The sequence below is a fragment of the Pediculus humanus genome, genomic scaffold, assembly GCF_000006295.1.
Source record: "Pediculus humanus corporis 1103172108265 genomic scaffold, whole genome shotgun sequence".
Lineage (NCBI taxonomy): Eukaryota > Metazoa > Arthropoda > Insecta > Psocodea > Pediculidae > Pediculus > Pediculus humanus.
In genome coordinates, this window is record NW_002987834.1 from 204427 (window position 1) to 220893 (window position 16467).

At 26.6% G+C, this 16467-nt stretch overlaps 6 protein-coding genes across 6 annotated transcripts; 3 read left to right on the plus strand and 3 right to left on the minus strand.

Moving 5' to 3' along the window:
• Nucleotides 1–619: 619 nt before the first annotated feature.
• Phum_PHUM495700 (ATP synthase delta chain, putative) lies at nt 620–1197 on the plus strand (the record flags this gene model as incomplete). The annotated part of the gene is made up of 2 exons (XM_002430655.1): nt 620–919; nt 1003–1197. 2 exons carry the CDS (start codon nt 620–622, stop codon nt 1195–1197), a joined length of 495 nt encoding a protein of 164 aa, XP_002430700.1.
• A 582-nt stretch (nt 1198–1779) lies between these two features.
• On the minus strand, nt 1780–5049 carry Phum_PHUM495710 (origin recognition complex subunit, putative; the record flags this gene model as incomplete). The annotated part of the gene is made up of 12 exons (XM_002430656.1): nt 1780–1885; nt 1996–2060; nt 2147–2266; nt 2342–2551; nt 2641–2889; nt 3014–3130; nt 3209–3406; nt 3560–3833; nt 3913–4124; nt 4233–4535; nt 4678–4818; nt 5026–5049. The coding sequence occupies 12 exons, from the start codon at nt 5047–5049 to the stop codon at nt 1780–1782; spliced, it is 2019 nt and encodes a 672-aa protein (XP_002430701.1).
• Nucleotides 5050–5204: 155 nt separating this feature from the next.
• Phum_PHUM495720 (50S ribosomal protein L20, putative) lies at nt 5205–6901 on the plus strand (the record flags this gene model as incomplete). Its single annotated transcript, XM_002430657.1, has 5 exons — nt 5205–5309; nt 5383–5493; nt 5605–5832; nt 5955–5965; nt 6178–6901. 5 exons carry the CDS (start codon nt 5205–5207, stop codon nt 6899–6901), a joined length of 1179 nt encoding a protein of 392 aa, XP_002430702.1.
• Nucleotides 6902–7769: 868 nt separating this feature from the next.
• Phum_PHUM495730 (Ribokinase, putative) lies at nt 7770–9298 on the minus strand (the record flags this gene model as incomplete). Its single annotated transcript, XM_002430658.1, has 6 exons — nt 7770–7946; nt 8024–8304; nt 8405–8572; nt 8695–8821; nt 8916–9048; nt 9246–9298. The coding sequence occupies 6 exons, from the start codon at nt 9296–9298 to the stop codon at nt 7770–7772; spliced, it is 939 nt and encodes a 312-aa protein (XP_002430703.1).
• Nucleotides 9299–9698: 400 nt separating this feature from the next.
• On the plus strand, nt 9699–11324 carry Phum_PHUM495740 (uncharacterized protein; the record flags this gene model as incomplete). The annotated part of the gene is made up of 4 exons (XM_002430659.1): nt 9699–9801; nt 10206–10970; nt 11120–11265; nt 11304–11324. The coding sequence occupies 4 exons, from the start codon at nt 9699–9701 to the stop codon at nt 11322–11324; spliced, it is 1035 nt and encodes a 344-aa protein (XP_002430704.1).
• A 1431-nt stretch (nt 11325–12755) lies between these two features.
• On the minus strand, nt 12756–15458 carry Phum_PHUM495750 (uncharacterized protein; the record flags this gene model as incomplete). Its single annotated transcript, XM_002430660.1, has 5 exons — nt 12756–12934; nt 13015–13245; nt 13326–13449; nt 13546–14346; nt 15180–15458. 5 exons carry the CDS (start codon nt 15456–15458, stop codon nt 12756–12758), a joined length of 1614 nt encoding a protein of 537 aa, XP_002430705.1.
• Nucleotides 15459–16467: the final 1009 nt, after the last annotated feature.

Consider the following 16467-nt stretch of genomic DNA (forward strand, 5'->3'; position numbering starts at 1 on the left):
GTAAGCCATTTGTATTGTTATGATAGTTATGATATATTCAAAATATAATACTTTTTATGAATCCATTCAAGTTGAATTTGTTTGCATTGTAAGAAATAATAAACTGTTAAACATAAAATAAAATAAATACTACATTTGAGAACAGGTTTTTACCTGTTAGAATTTCAACATGGCACCTTTATAACATAGTAATTCACAATTCCAAATTTAAATCGATTATTTTTACACTAATATTATAAAACTTCATTAAAATTATCACTGGTTAACGATACATTTAACATTAATTTATATTTTTAACACTTTTTTTTCACGTTCCACGCACGAAAAGAACATTTTATTAAATTTTATTTTAAGTTTGAAAAAAAAAAACGACCAAAATTATTAACCGCTAAAACCGTTCTTATGTATTTTCACGCGTCGACAAATTTCCCTGCTATTGATTTGTAGGGGAAAAAGTTCTCTTCTGCTTTTTTCACTTATATAAATTTTTTTTTTTAAGGTCTGGAAAAATAAATTATTACTAATAATATATATATTATTTTACATTTTGTAATATTGGAATATTTTATTTTTTAATTTAAAATTAATTTTTATTACTTACAGTTAGTATTTATTTAAAATGGCGGGTATCATTAGGCAATTAAGACCCGCATTGCAAATGTTTGCAAAAACTAGACCTGTTTCTATTAAAAGAGGATATGCAGAAGCTGCTGCTAAAGAAATGCCATTAACCTTAGCTGCGGCCAATCAAGTATTTTACGATGCTGAAGATGTTAAACAAATAGATGTTCCAACATTTAATGGAGTTTTTGGTATTTTACCTAAGCACGTACCTATATTGGGTGTTCTGTCTCCTGGAGTTGTAACCGTTTTTCTTAAAGATGGTTCTTCAAAAAAAATATTTGTGTCGAGTGGAACTGTAAGAAGTCCTTTTTTTTTTTCATTTTGATGATAATTCTTGATTAAAATTCTCATGTTTGTATGATGATCAATTCTTTGTAGTTATGTGTTAACGAAGATTCTTCAGTACAAGTACTAGCAGAAGAAGCTCATTATTTAGAAGATATAGATTCAAATGCAGCCAAGGAATCATTATCTAAAGCTCAAAGTGAACTCGCTTCAGCTTCTCCTGATAAAAAAGATGAGGCTGCCATTGCTGTAGAAGTTGCAGAAGCTATCGTTAGAGCTCTTTCTTAATTCATGGTTAAATAAAAGTAGTAATTTTTTTTATTCGAATGGTGGAATAACTTGGAAAAAAAACATTAATTCATAGTTGCAGTCGATATTTTCATAAGTAATTATTTACACGATCATTTCTTTGGACATTTATGAGTTTACAAGTACATTCAATTATGGGTTAGTTTTTTTTTTTTGATTCTTTTATAAATGTAATATATGTTTAAATGGCTGAATGAAACTGTAATTACTTCTTTTACTAATCAAATCTTATTATACAAAAGTGAAAAAGGTTATAATTAAAATAAATATTTATCAAAAAAATCTTTTACATAGATGCCTTTGTTTATAACTATCCATTTATTTGAAAACCCTTCCTTCAAATTTTTTTTGATAAAACAAATTGCCTGCTGTGTCAACATTATAAATCCAACCTTGCCAAAAGTAATAAAATAAGTTTTACTCTCTTACTTTAATTAGTTTGAATCACATGAGGAACTGATAATTTTAATTTAAAATCACAATATAATTATTTTTATATAATAATAATAAATAAATATGTACAAATAATTTCACCGGGAGTGAAATAATGTATATAGGTATTTATATATTTCCCCAAGTTAAACGATGTACATGATCTGATTTTGACCTGCTCGGTTTTATGAAACCCAAAAATTGAAGCTCAGAAACTGCTCTAATAAAACGAGCTCTATTAATTTTAGTCAAGGTAAATATATAAAGTATATTCTATTAAAGGTAAATAATAGTTTTCGATTGACATTCATGAACTTGAAATCAGTTTTATGTATAAAAGGATACTGTATGACATCATCAACATCAGTTTCAGTTTCAGATGACTCTGGTTTTATACATGCAGCAAAAGCCTAAAAGAAAATTTAATATATATTACCTTTAAAAAGAATTCCGATCAAGTGTATAAAAAAATTTTTGTTAACTAAACACAATTTACCTGTAGCCAATCGTACAAGTTGATAATTTTACCAAATTCTAAATGAAGTTTATAAACGATTGATAAATCAGGTAAAGTAGGCAATACAAGTTCAGGCTGAGGAAGAACGCAACACTTGCACTGAGAAAAAAAGAAAAATGTCAAACGAAAAAAAAATTTATGAAAATAAATAATTGGAAATGATTGTTTTCTCACATCCAAATAATAATGAGGATTATTTAATGCTAAATGCACAGCTCCGCGAGGAGACCCAGAAATTCTTCTTCTAATCGAAGGTAAATCATCAAACAAAATTATTTCATGAAGTGGAAGTAAATTTACAGGTGAAAGCATTTTTAGTAATACATTTTCTTCCACATAATCTAAAAATGATTTTCTTGTACTTTCAAAATCAGATGAATCTTCCTGAAAAAATAAACACACACAAAAAAAAAAATTTGATATCAAAAGAACATCATATTATTACAAAAAGTAAGTCAACCGTTTTATCTTACAGCAGCATTCGAGTTTTCATTAAATTTATCCTTGAAATTTTCTAATTGTTTTACAATTTCCTCAAATTTTGTGACATTATCCGATGTTAAAATATCTATAAGAGAGTTTAATTTTAGGAAATCAATTATCAATGAGATTTTGGTCCAAAGTTCTTTTTTCGTTTGAAATGATAATGCTTTTATGCATTCTTTATATTCGACACATTCTTTTATATCTTTCGAAATGGCTTGACAATAATATTCCCTCAACTAAAATTTAAAAAAAAATTTAAATTTTTGATTAACACAAGTTTCATTATTAAATAAAAAGTTATTAATATACATATATATTTATCAATTAAAAGTTTTTGATTTTTTTAAAAATGAATCTTACATGTCTTCCCAAAGGATATTGTGGTAAATCTTGTGTTAAAATATAGAGACATTTTAAAGCCACGTGAAAATTACTGATGTGTTCCTGTACATCCTTTATCATGTTTTTAATAACTTTCTGAAACATATAAAATATTACTATAACAATAAAAAGAAAAAAATGATTCTGGTAAAAACCTTAAAGAAAAAAAAATACCTTCGAATGTTCATTATTTAACAATAATAAATGTCTGTCTTCTTTAGTGCTTTTTTCGACAAATCTTTGAAAAGATGGTATCCTCCTCATATTTTCTACATCTTGATCACTCAATTTTTCAACATTTTTTTCTAAATTTTCAGGTGAACAACACAATGTAAAATGACTTTTATCATAAAAATGTTCCATCATACAAAACTAAAATTAATAATTAATATTTTTAAAAAACGAATTTCAAATGAATGATAAATAAATAATACACCTAGTTATTTATTTTATTCATTATTTTTAAGACTATTCATAGAACTTTAAAAAAAAAAAAATTTTTGTTTCTATTTTTTACAACTTTACCTTAAATCCTTGTATAAATCCTTGCACTGAAAAAGAATGAAACAAAAAAATATCTATTAAAAACGTCATACACCTACTGCTTAATCTAAATGGACATTTTGTGGAGAAAAGAATTTTTTCAATGATTTGATTTAAAAAACACATTGAAGATTCTGATTTAAATATTTGAACTGATAATAATGATAAAACACTGTGATTGAGAGACTGATAGACAGCTCCTGGAGTGGTAGCAACACCGAAAATTAAAATAAATGGAGTCTGACTCGAATACGAGCTAAAAAGAAATAAATAACGAATGATTCGAAAATCAAACATATTAAACTTTTTTTTTTTACTTTCAGCAAAATTTATACCTTAATAATGGAATAAATTCAGAGAGCACTTTTGATGAAAAACTTTCAAAATCTGGTAAAAATATAACTACTGGAGGATTGGATTTTAAATTTTTCGATTGGTACACATACCAAGCAGTAAGAGTAGACAAATTATATTGCGAACTTTGTAAAGATATTTCAGACCCATCATTTTTATCATCATTTAGATTTTCATCTTCTGCTTCACAATTCTAAATAATTGAAATATTTTAAGTTAAAAGCCATAATTTAAAATTCAAAACAATTTTAAATGCAAAAAAACTTATTGTTTCAAAACTTTGTTATTGATAATAATTTACATTTATATCATGTTTTTTTATAGTATCTGTTGAAATTATTTGTTGAGCTAATGTAGAGATAGTATTTTTAATGTTTCCACAATTTACTGACCACAATACTGATATATATGGTGTGACTTTTTTCATATCGTCACACAAAGCAGAAACTAATAGGTTGTGATCAGGCAAATTAGTTCCTGTAATTAATATTTCACATGGTAGTATTCCATGTTCAAGTTTATCGTTTTCATTTTTACTATCAATATTTTTAATATGCTTTATAATATCCTCTAAAATATTTTTAAATAAGCTTTCGTTAACTTCCTAAAATGTAAAAATTAAAAATAATTATCTAAACAGATAATTTCCAAAGGGTTTTAACATTTTTTATGAAACAATGTGTGATTACTATTATTTTTTTTAACTTTTTTTTTAAATGATTGAGACAATAGTTAATTTTACTTACTTTTATTTCTTTATAAACGGTATTCCATACATTATCAAAAGCCTCTTCCCAATTATCTTTAGTTTCTTTGCTGGAAGATCTTTTCCTTTTTTTTCGTGTTTTGGACAAATCAAAATTTTTAGGAGTAAAAATAAAAGAGCCCTGTAAAAAAAAAATAAAAATATTTTGAAAAACGCTTATTTAATATTTTTTTCAATTTTTTTGGAATATATTAATCATAGTTTGAAGGGTAATTTTTAAAAGTAAATTTTTTAGCTTTTACACAAAAATAAAAAAAAAATTTTTTTTACTCTATTAATGCTTTTTTTTTAATTTACAAATAAATAAAAGAAGAATTTATAATTATACCTGAGATATTGAACTGGTTTGCATTTTTTAAAATAATAACTAACGTTGTATTAAAAATAATTTAACGACTTTAGATTTAAATTGTATTAAACACAGTTGTTTTAAAAGCTGGCCGCCCTCACACTAATGCCACGAAATTAAAAATTTAAAAAAATTCAGGTTATAAATCTTGATAGAAAATGGTTTTTCAAACACCTTGTTTATTTCAAAAAATATTACATGTTAAGCCTTTTGCAGGTACTGATAGATTTTGGAGAAAGCGAAAAATATTAAAGTTTGCTGCGGTGGGTTATTATTTGATATGTATATGTAAAGCAAATAAAAGTTTTAACTCAAGTGTGTATTTTTTTTTTTTAGCATTTTGTCGGCAGACACCAAAATTGTTATTCCATTGCTATTAGACGAGTTATCAGAGCTTTAACCAATTCCTGCAAATCTAGGAATGTTAAAAATGAAGTTCGAAAAGAGGTAAATTTTTTTTATTTTATTTGCCAGTGTTAAAATACTTATTAGAATTCACCTGTTGTATTTTAAAAACTTGCAATTAATTTTTTCATGTGACATTTTTTGTATTTTTAGTTAATTCAAACCAGATTAAATGCAGCTTGTGAAGAGCATGGATTGCCATATCCTTATTTAAAAGAAAGTTTAATTCGTTCCAACATACTTCTAAATAAAAAAATTTTAGTTGATTTAGCAATTTGGGAACCGAGAACTTTTAAATCAATTACTTATTTTGCTTGGAACAAAGCTAAAGCAGAGGGACTTGAAGGAATTAATGAATTAGAAGAACCACCATCTGGAGTTGTATTAAAACCTACTCCTATTGAATAAAATAAAGAAATCATTAAATGTAGTATAATTGTTAATAATAAATTATTAAAAATTTTTTTTTAAAAATATTTTTCTTGAATCAACAACTAATATAGAAATCATATTGGTTAGTAAATCTAGCGCCACGTTAAATTTATTAAAATTATGATTTTCGTATTCAAAATTTAAAAATGACTTTTACTCTCCGTCGTTTGATTTTTAAATTTCCCAATATAAATATTTCTAAACTCTTTGTAAGAATTAAAAAAATTATTTTGTAGTTTAAATATTTAATTAAAACAAAAATAACCATTTGTTTTTTTTTTTAAATCAGGTTAGGCCCGTGCAAACTACTCATTTCGCTAGAAAAGTTTTAGGATTTTCCTCCATTTTTTTATCGTTAGCAAAATGTGAAGAAGAAATTAATTCGTCTCAGTCAAAAGTAAATAACTTATCTCATGAGCACTGTATCAAACAAGCATGTCTTTTGTCAGTAAATTCAGCTTCTACATTATTGACCACCACGGCCTCAGCTTTAATAGATATTTGTAATTCCTATAAGGAATCTTTAAACCAAATGCTTTCCCTCTTGGAAGAAGTACAAGCATTCGATGGTATTTTAAAAACATTCAAAAGAAATCAAAATACTTATCATAATTTTTGGAATAATCGTAAAATAAATTTGAACTTATCATTTGTTGCAGGAGACAATCCTTTACTTTGGGATGCTATTGTAGAAACTAGAGCTAAAGTAAACAAAGCCAAAGCTGCAGTTAACGAACTTAATTCATATATGAGCTCTGTGGAAAAAGTTGTGACTTCTACCACTGAAGCAGCTTTTCTAGCTGGTGCAGAATACATGTGTACAGCTTTATGCGAAAGACTTGAATCTGCTCAAAGAGAAATTAAAATTCAAATTGGACATATTAAAAAACTCGAAGATGATTATTTAAGAATGCAACAAGAAATTGTTAGTAATAAACAAAATAATAAAAATAAAGAAGATAAAAAAATTGTTGATGTATCGAAAAATGGAAATTTTCTTAATTACCTCTCAGAATAATTCACATGTTTAAGAAAAAAAAAATAATTTGCTTTCGATAAATTACAATAAAATAAACAATAATTAAAATTCAAATATCAGTAACATTTATTTAAAACTAATATTAATTAAGATTAATAATAATTTTAATTTTTAACAGCAAACTTAAATTTTTAAGGAATGCTTTTTTTCTCTCTGCTCGATGATTTCCAAATAAGTTCTTTTAAAAAAAAAAAAAAAAAACCTTTGTTGACAGTAATACAGGTTATAAGTAAATTAATGAGTTAAAAATCTTTTAAAAATAGCAAAATAGTAAAATGAAGAGGAAATAGATTATTTTGGAAAGATACATTTTATTCGAAAAGGATTTATAGAAAAAAATTTAAATTTTTTTTGCATAACTTATTAAAAACATTCGTTAACATTCAGGCTTAATTATCATTTCCAAATAAACCTTAAATATATTGAGAAAGAAATTCAAGTAATGCAGTTGTCAAATTATAATGAAATAAACAAAAAAATTTTAAACTTAGACCAAAGTTATGCATAAACAAATTTATTAATGTGACCGTTAATATTATGTAATTTATCAGTTATTAAAATAATTGGTACACATAAAAATCAAAATTTTATAAATTATTTATTTATGAGTAGGTTTTAAAATTAAATTAAAATTTTTTTTTTGTTTTGTAAATATCAAAATTTTTATTTTATCGCTTAATACATATTTTTTAAAATAAAAAATGTATATAAATATTTATAATAAAAAATTAAAATAACTAATAACACTATTTTATTAATGTAGATAACCTTAATTAATTTATTAGGTTTACATTAATTTCAAAAATTATTTTCCGTTTAAAATGAAACTACAAATGGAAAATTTTTTTTAGGTAAGTAAATGTTTGGGTACCTCGTAATATATAGGGAAGCTTTCTTGGGTTCCTAATTTTTGAACGGACAATGCAGCAATGTTGTTGGCTCTTTTAATCATTTCTTCCATGTCCAGTTTTGAATGTTTTGATAAAAAATATGATAATGCACCTAAAAAAGCATCACCTGCTCCCTGTAAATAAAGGATAATATTTGAAATCATGAAAAATTTTATAATTTTTTTTCATTTTTTATAATAAGAATACAAACAGTTGTATCAATGGCATTCACTTTCAAAACTGGAACACAAATGAAATTTGAATTTCCTTTCTCTCCATAAACTGAACCTTTTTCTCCTAAAGTTATAATAACTTTTTTACATCCTTTGAGCAATAAAATTTTAATCGCATCGACAGCATGTTGTTGTTCATTTATTTTCACATTTGTATATATTTCAGCTTCAGTTTCGTTAACGCAAAATATATCTGGTAGTGTAAATAATAGTGGATTCATTTTTATGTTAGCAGGAGAAGCATTTAAAATTGATATTCCTAATAAAAATAAATTAAATTTATAAAAAAAAAAAAAAGTTTTAAAAACTTTATAAAATGATTTTAAAACACAAATTTTCAATGCAAACAATTTTATTACCTTTTTTACTGTTTGACTTGACTTGTAAGGCCTTAAGTGTAGCATTTTCGGACACTTCCAACTGACACATTAAAACTTTACAAGTTTCAATTACTTCAGTAGCTTTCAATACATCTGACTCATTTAATTGTTTATTTGCTCCAGGAACTATGATAATATGATTTTCACCTAAGAAATTCATCTTTTTATTATTATTTTATAATTATAAATAAAAACAAAATATTTGTTTTGTAAAAATATAAAATTATTTATCAAAAAAAAAAAAAAAAAAGAAAAGTTAAAACAAAAACCTGATTCTGAAACTGTGATTTGTGCCATTCCAGATGGTGTGCCATCAGTTATCGAGATGTATTTTGTCGAAATCTCATACTCCTTAAGCTTATTGAAGTAATTTTGTCCGAATGAATCATTTCCTAACTGATTTTATGTAATTATTAATTACTAAGAGAAAATAAAAAGATTTAAAAAAAGATTGAATATTTAAATATTAGAAAAAAAATAATATTTTTACCCTGGCAATAATCGTAGCATTGGCTCCCAATTTTTTAGCTGAAACACATTGATTGCACCCTTTTCCACCGAATCCCATTACAAAATTAGTACCATATAGAGTTTCACCATTTCTTGGTAACCTCGGTGCGTAGCTACACATAATAAATAAATTATTTAGATTTTTCAAAAGTTGAATTTTGATAACTTATATTATATAAATAAATTTTTACAAATTAATTACTGGAATATAAGTTTTATAAGCAAATTTTCTTAAACATACGCAATAAAGTGAATAAAATAAATGATTTTTAAATAAATTTAAATTTTCAACAGAGTTCAAAAAAATTACCATATCAAATCAATCATACAAGAGCCAACAACGACAACATCATAAGCATCCATTTTTTTTAAACAAGAAATTAAATGAAAAAACTTTTCAAATCAATGGTTTTTATCATTCCAAAAAATCTTTTTTAAATGTAACTCAAAAATTTTATTAGGCGATAGTTATGTAATCATTTCCTTCATGCCTATTTATCATCAACAGGTATTTGCAACACATAAAAAATTAAAATTTTATAAATGATAAAAAGTAGGAGAAAATGATTTCCTGTTAAGATATTATACAAAACTCGATTAAAATAAATTTATAACATTTATTAAATGCGTTTATTTTTTTCAAAAATTAAAAAAAAAAAAAAGTAAAACTAATTAAAATCAAACCGTGTTAAAAATTATTAAAATATTTTAATTAATAAGTGATTCTAAAAGGCTGTGAGTTTTATGAAAACAAACAATAAGCATGGTTGACAGAGAATCTAGTAACTGGAAATTATTTATTATTGAAGAAATTCGAAAACGAAATCGAAATGAAATTAATTATTTTGCTGATTTAATATTCTACAGTAAGTATAAAATATAAAATTTTATTTGTTTAAATATTATATTAATTTGCCTAAGGTTAATTTTTTCAAGGTCTCATTTGAGGTCGAAAATTACATCCATAGTAATTAATGTAAAACTTTCCCTCCAAATTTTTTTCCCCGATCTTATCTTACAAAAAAAATTTTTGTGATACTCAATAATTTTTTGCCTAATTATTTAAAATACTTTGTAATTAATAATTATTTTTAATTATAATTTACAAATTGGAATTTTTCTATAAAAGTAACATATGAATTTTATAAAATTTTGTGTAACGTCAAATATTTAATGTCAGTATAACATTTGACACGGGTAAAGTATGTAATTATTATTATTATTATTATAACGGCAATGTAAAGAATTTTATTTTGAATTTTTTTTGTAGATAACAAATTGATTGAAGACTGTACTATTTTAAGAGATGAAAATCTTCAGCTCACTATCAAAAATGAAAAACTTAGAAAGGAATTTAGAGAAGGTGGTGGAGGTGGCAGCGGTGCAAATCTGGATAAAATACAATCACTTGAACAAAAAATTCTTCATCAGCAAGAAGAGTTGACATCTTTACACAAGAGAAGAGGTGAATATGCCCAACAAATAGTAGATCTCAATACAGAAGTTCAACTTTGTAAAAAAACAATAGCCGAACGGGATGCTAAAATAGCTAATCAGGATGAAATAATCAAGAGTCTCAAAGTAGAAGTTTCACTTTATGTAAATCATATAAAAGAATTAGATGTCCTGAATCAAACAATTAGAGATGAACATACAGCCTTACAATTAGCTTTTTCATCACTTGAAGAAAAATTAAGACAAGTTCAAAGTGAAAATCAAAGACTTGTCGATAGGCTAATGAAATATAAATCAAAAGATGCTGATAAATTAAATGAAGAAAATGAAAATTTTATGAAAAAAAAACAAGCTGTTATGTTAAAAGAATTAGAAGAAGCTGTGAAAGAATCAAACAGAGGAGTCTCCCCTGAAGTAGCCTTTGTCATGCCAATGACTGTCACAGCTGTTCCAACTTCACCTTATGTACATGTCGATGTTCATGATGGCGAAGTGAATGCAGTCAGATGGTCTCCTGTTGATAGATTAGTAGCGACAGGAGGTGCTGATAGAAAAGTCAAATTATGGGATGTATCGAAAGGTAAAACAAACATAAAACATATTTTGTTTTTCATTGTTTAGCATTTTAGTGACCTTGTTTAATTATTAAACATTTAAAATTATCATTAATAATAAGTTTATCTTTAAAAGAATTTTTTATCTTATAATTGCAATATTTTATTTTTTCAGTTGGAATGTGTGAAAATAAAGGAATATTAATTGGTAGTAATGCAGGAGTCATGTCTGTCGATTTTGATTCGACAGGAACATTAATTTTAGCAGCTTCTAATGATTTCGCCAGCAGGGTATGGACTGTAGCTGATCAGCGATTAAGGGTGAGTTTTTTTTAACTATTTTTTTTTTTTTACAATAGATTTTAAATATTTGCACTTAAAAAATGGTAATTAAAAATAACTTGCCACGTTTAAAAATATTTTCGGTGCATGATTAAAATGAAAGGCGGGAAAAAAAAAAAACTTTTTAATTTTTATTCAAAATTTTCGTATATATTTTCAGTAAATATTTTAAAACACAATTTTTTTTTTTTTTTTTTTTTAAATTTATAATGTTTTAAAATTAACTGAAAAAAAAAAAAAAATCACTGAATAATTTAAAGTCTTAATGATACTATATAACTTATTTAAAAAGTATTATTTGAAGTTTTTCGTTGAGTTTTACTTTTAAAAAAAAAAAAAAAAAGAAAACAACCAACCAACCAAAAAAAAAAAATTTTAAAACCCCCCGCGGGAAGTTCATTTATAATAATAATAATAATTTAAGATATTCATCTTAAAATTGTTCTTTCTGAGACAAGGACAAGCTATTAAAAATGGCTTTTTAATAAGTGAGAGAGAGAGAAAGAGAAAAAAACAAAATTTAATGAAAACAATGATTAAAAAAAAAAAAAAAAGAATTTCAAGAGACTTTTAATTTTGATTCTTTGTTATTTATTTATTTAATTATTTGTTTAAATATTATAACAAATTCAAAATACAAAGTCTCTCTTTAGCGATTTAGGTCATCCTTATCTCAGGTATATGTAATTACATATATAAAAAGTTTAAAATATTTTAACCTAACAATTTTCACCTTTCATTAATTAATTTTTATGAATTAAATAATTTGCAATGCTACATTCCATTTTTTTTTTTTTAAACTTAAAAAATAAATAATTGAGAATAATTAAAACAAAAAAAAAAGTAATTACGATAAATAATTTAATGGATACGTTTAAAAAATTTGTTTCGCTTCAAAAAAAAAAAAAAAAAAATTCATGCAAATTTTACTTAATTTTAACAAGCATTTTGATACAAAAAAATTTTTTTTGTTTCTTTTGTTTTTTTTTTTTGTGTGGGGACATTTTGGGGACATGTTTGAAATTATTATTTAAAATCTAAGAACTAATTATCAAATTCGATTTTATAAAAGCTTTGAAAAAAAAAAAAAAAAAAAAAATTATTGTTCGCGACGCGCGTGACGATGTTGATTTTCATTGATTGATTATTATCATTAAAAAACAATTAGCCTTTGTTTTGCTTTGTTTTTGTCAAATCACGTGAAATTTTCCAAAAAAAAAAAATTTGGTTTTATTATTAATTAATCGTTGGATTCGAATCGGTTATTTTCGTCAGTCTTTACGTTTGTAGAATTTGTATAAAAAAAAAAAATTGTTTCCGGTGTTTCGTTAAAATTTGAAAATTTTGACTAGACCGTCTGATGTTGTTTGTTGCGTTTGCGTTAAAAATTATCCTTTTCCCTTCCCCCCCCCCCTTTAAAATCGTAGTTGACTAAAAGTTCTTAGTTAGAAGTAATAATGAGCCTTGATTCAAAATCGTCTTGCATAACCAGATTCGTATAATTTACACAAGCTGTCCGTTCTCGCTACGTTTACGATGCCGTTCGATATGCTCACGGAAACATCATCTTTAAGTCCTCTTTTCCTTTTCTGCCAAGCTAACGCCAATGCGGCTACAACTGCCAACTGAGCCACCAAAAATATTGCACCTGTAAAAATTAATTTTAATGTTTTACCTTTTCGCGCATTAAAAAAAAAAAAAAAAAACGAAAGGTGTGATTTCAAGTACCTGCAACCGCTAAATATGCGACGTTCATGCAAGAAGTTACGTTTCCTTCTGATTGTATGAAAACCGTTTCACTTTCGGAATTGTTCCTCGAAGCTGCTGGGAATCCAAATTTATCACTGATATGTATGGATTGAACCAATAACATGTCTTCCCTGGTCGTGGAACGTCTTCTGCGCGATGTTTCAGTACTTCTACGTTTTCTGCCGAACGAAATAACAGATCGAAGCTCACCTAAAGGAGAAAGAAGAAAAAAACATAATAATGATCATAACATTGGGAAAAAGAAGTTACAAAATTGATGAAAAACTTACCAGAGCTATCTTCGGAATTGCATTGAGCTGGTTCACAAGTTGGCACGCATGGTGTTACTAAGGCACGGAATTGAACAACTTCAGAAGAAGGAAATTTGAATGCATCGAAATGAGATAGTAAATTCTGAAAGATTAAAAAGTAATTTTTTTTTGTAAAATTGCCCGTTCTTTAATAAAAAAAAAAAAAAAAAACCGGGTAATTTGAGTCGTAAATAATTACCTTTCCGGAATCCAAACTTTTAAATAACGGACCCATGATAAAGTGATCAGTTGGACACCCTTCAGAGTCAATTAAAACAATTTCACTGGAATCGGCTCCGTCCATGGCCACCAAATCTCGCACAAATATTTCGTAGGGTGAGTTCTTGTCGAGGATTTCAAATCGAAGAGCGAGTGGATCACCGACTGCAGCCGATGGTTTGGGATCTTCTCCTCGTCTATCGGTGATTCTCATGGCGACGTTGGGCGAATCGACGACAACTTCTTCGGAGAGTGCGGGTTTGACTTCACCTCGTACACCCAAATCGACTTCGTTGCTAACACTTTTATTAGTCAAATCGTATTGACAGGAAACGGCCAAACCCAAATCCGAACTCGTCACAATCGTGTCGTGATGCTGTATGACAATGTCGTTATTGTATTTTCCAAGTCCTTGTTGTCTGACGTTGCATTCGACGTCATCGTACGCCATTCTCAATGAAAATTCCAACGAGCCTTTGACGTCTTCAACGCACGAATTCGGACTTCCTTTGGCGTACATTTTTCCGCTGAAGAGTTTGCTTGTTTTGATGCGTGCGACCATATCGCCAGATCTGCATTCGATGCTTACATTATAGCACGAACTGAGCTCGTAAGAAGCAGCTTCTGGAACATCTAAATAAGGATCTTGAATGTCGGCTAAAGTAGCTCGACTATGGTGACTCAGACGGCAAACTTGCTCGCCGGTATCTCCGAAATCGTAGGACCTGCATCTATACGGAGAATTTAAGCAAAGTTCACGGCATTCTTCCAAAGATGAAACCTGTTATTTTCAAAAAAAAAAAAAAAAAAAAGAAAAAATCTTTTTTAGATCTAAATGCCCGAGGTTATAGGGTTATAAAGATTTTGAAGATGATTTTTAATCTGGAGCCAGTTTCGTAATTTCGAATTAACTGCTGTAGATTTCGGACACAGGCGGTAAAAAAAAAAAAAAAAATTTCAATTAATTATTATTATTATTATTATTTTGAATAATACTTAAAAATTGAGAAGGAATTTACTAATGGTAGTAATAATAATAATAATAAACCTTTGTTTCACCTCTTATTAAGTGTAAATTTGTCGAAACTTAAAATTTCTCGTGTAAATTTAAGAATAATAATTTTATAGTTGAAAAAAAAAAAAAAAGAAGTGTGATAGTTTGGCCGTTAGTTCACGCGAACGTCATTATTATTATTATTATTATTATTATTTCCGTCCGAATTTTTTTTTTTTTTTTTTTTTTTTTTACGTAGCTTAAGGCCGAAGAAGGCCTATAAGTAACAGTGATACTTGGCATTAAGTGTGCATGTACCGTTGTAATTCGACCCTAAAATGAAATTATCATTAACCACTACTACCAACCACTGTCAAAAAAAAAAAAAAATTAAAATTCGTAACAATTGTTTTTTGCTTTAGTAATTTTTTAATGATTTAAAAAGAATTTAGCATTATTATTATTATTATTATTATTTATTATTTTTTCATTTTGATTTATTCTCAAAACGGGGAACAAAAAAAAATTTTTAAGAAATGATTAGGTAGCCATTATAGGGGTCGGTTATTTTTTTAATGAAAAGGAGTGTAATTATTATCATTATCATCATCGTGACTTACGTCTTGGTAAACGGAATCGACGGTTTTTAAAATTCTTGCAGATATTTTTTTGAATTCGCAAAGTTTTCCAGGTTCTTCGACGCAATTGTTTTCCAAATAATCCGAATCTTCCATGGGTTGAAACGCTCCCAATCCAGCCACGGTTAATCTGTCCATATCCGATAAATCGCAGTCTCCGGTGGCATTGTTGTAATTAGCCGATCTGAAATTAATAATAATAATGATAATAATAATTATTGTTTTTTTTTTCTCCCGCCACGACACTAAAATTATTTTCATTCATTCGCTCGTTCATTCATTGGTTTTTATTTTCTCGTGCAACAGGTTGAGAAAAACGTGGAAAAAAAAATAATAATAATAAAATTTTTTTTTCCGGTAACAAATATGAATAATAATAATAATAATAATGATAACTTTTACTTTCAAAAACGGTTCAAGTTATAAAAAAAAGGTCACTCGGTTGATCAAATCGCTTCGCATAAAAAAAAAAAAGAAAAAAAAATTGCCAAAATTCCAGGTCAAATTAATTTAAGTTTTTATTATTATTATTATTATTATTATTATTATTTTATTTTTATAAACTTTTAGGTTAATTGTTACACGAAACGTAACTAACTCGCGTTAAAAATTTTTTTTATTAAATGGGTCACGTGGTATAAATTGAAATTTTTAATACAACATCGAAAAAAAAAAAAAAAGAAAATCATTTCATACTTGTTTAAATTAAATTATCATTATTAATAATCGTGAAATTATAGTTAAATAAACGTGGGGGCCATGTAATAATCATTATCGGTGGTAATTAAAATGGGGGGGGGGGCAGGGGGAAGAATACGGCGTATAGAGCTAAAGTAAAAATTAAAAGGAAAATTTGTACAGGATTTAAATGAGAAGTCATTTTACATTTTTTGCATATACGGATCGAAACGTTCGTTTGCTCGCGCACACGCACACACACGCACGCACGCACATGCACACACATGCTCGCGCGCGAATGGCAGGATAATTGAGAGCAATCAAGTAGTTTTATTTTTTTTTTTTTTTATTGCAATTTATTATGCTTCTGGTACTACAACTTGTTTAAATGATTTGAAAAAAAAAATTTTTTTTTTTTTTTTTAAAACTCAAAACCGGTAGCAAGAAAGACAAGCATGACTCTTTGGGTGGCCTTCATTTACGTTTTTCGTTTCATATTCAAAAATGAAAATTTTTTGACTTTTTTTTGATTTACGACGTTTTGAGTATTTTTAAAATTTTTGGGGGTCGTTAAAAAAAAAAATCATTAAGA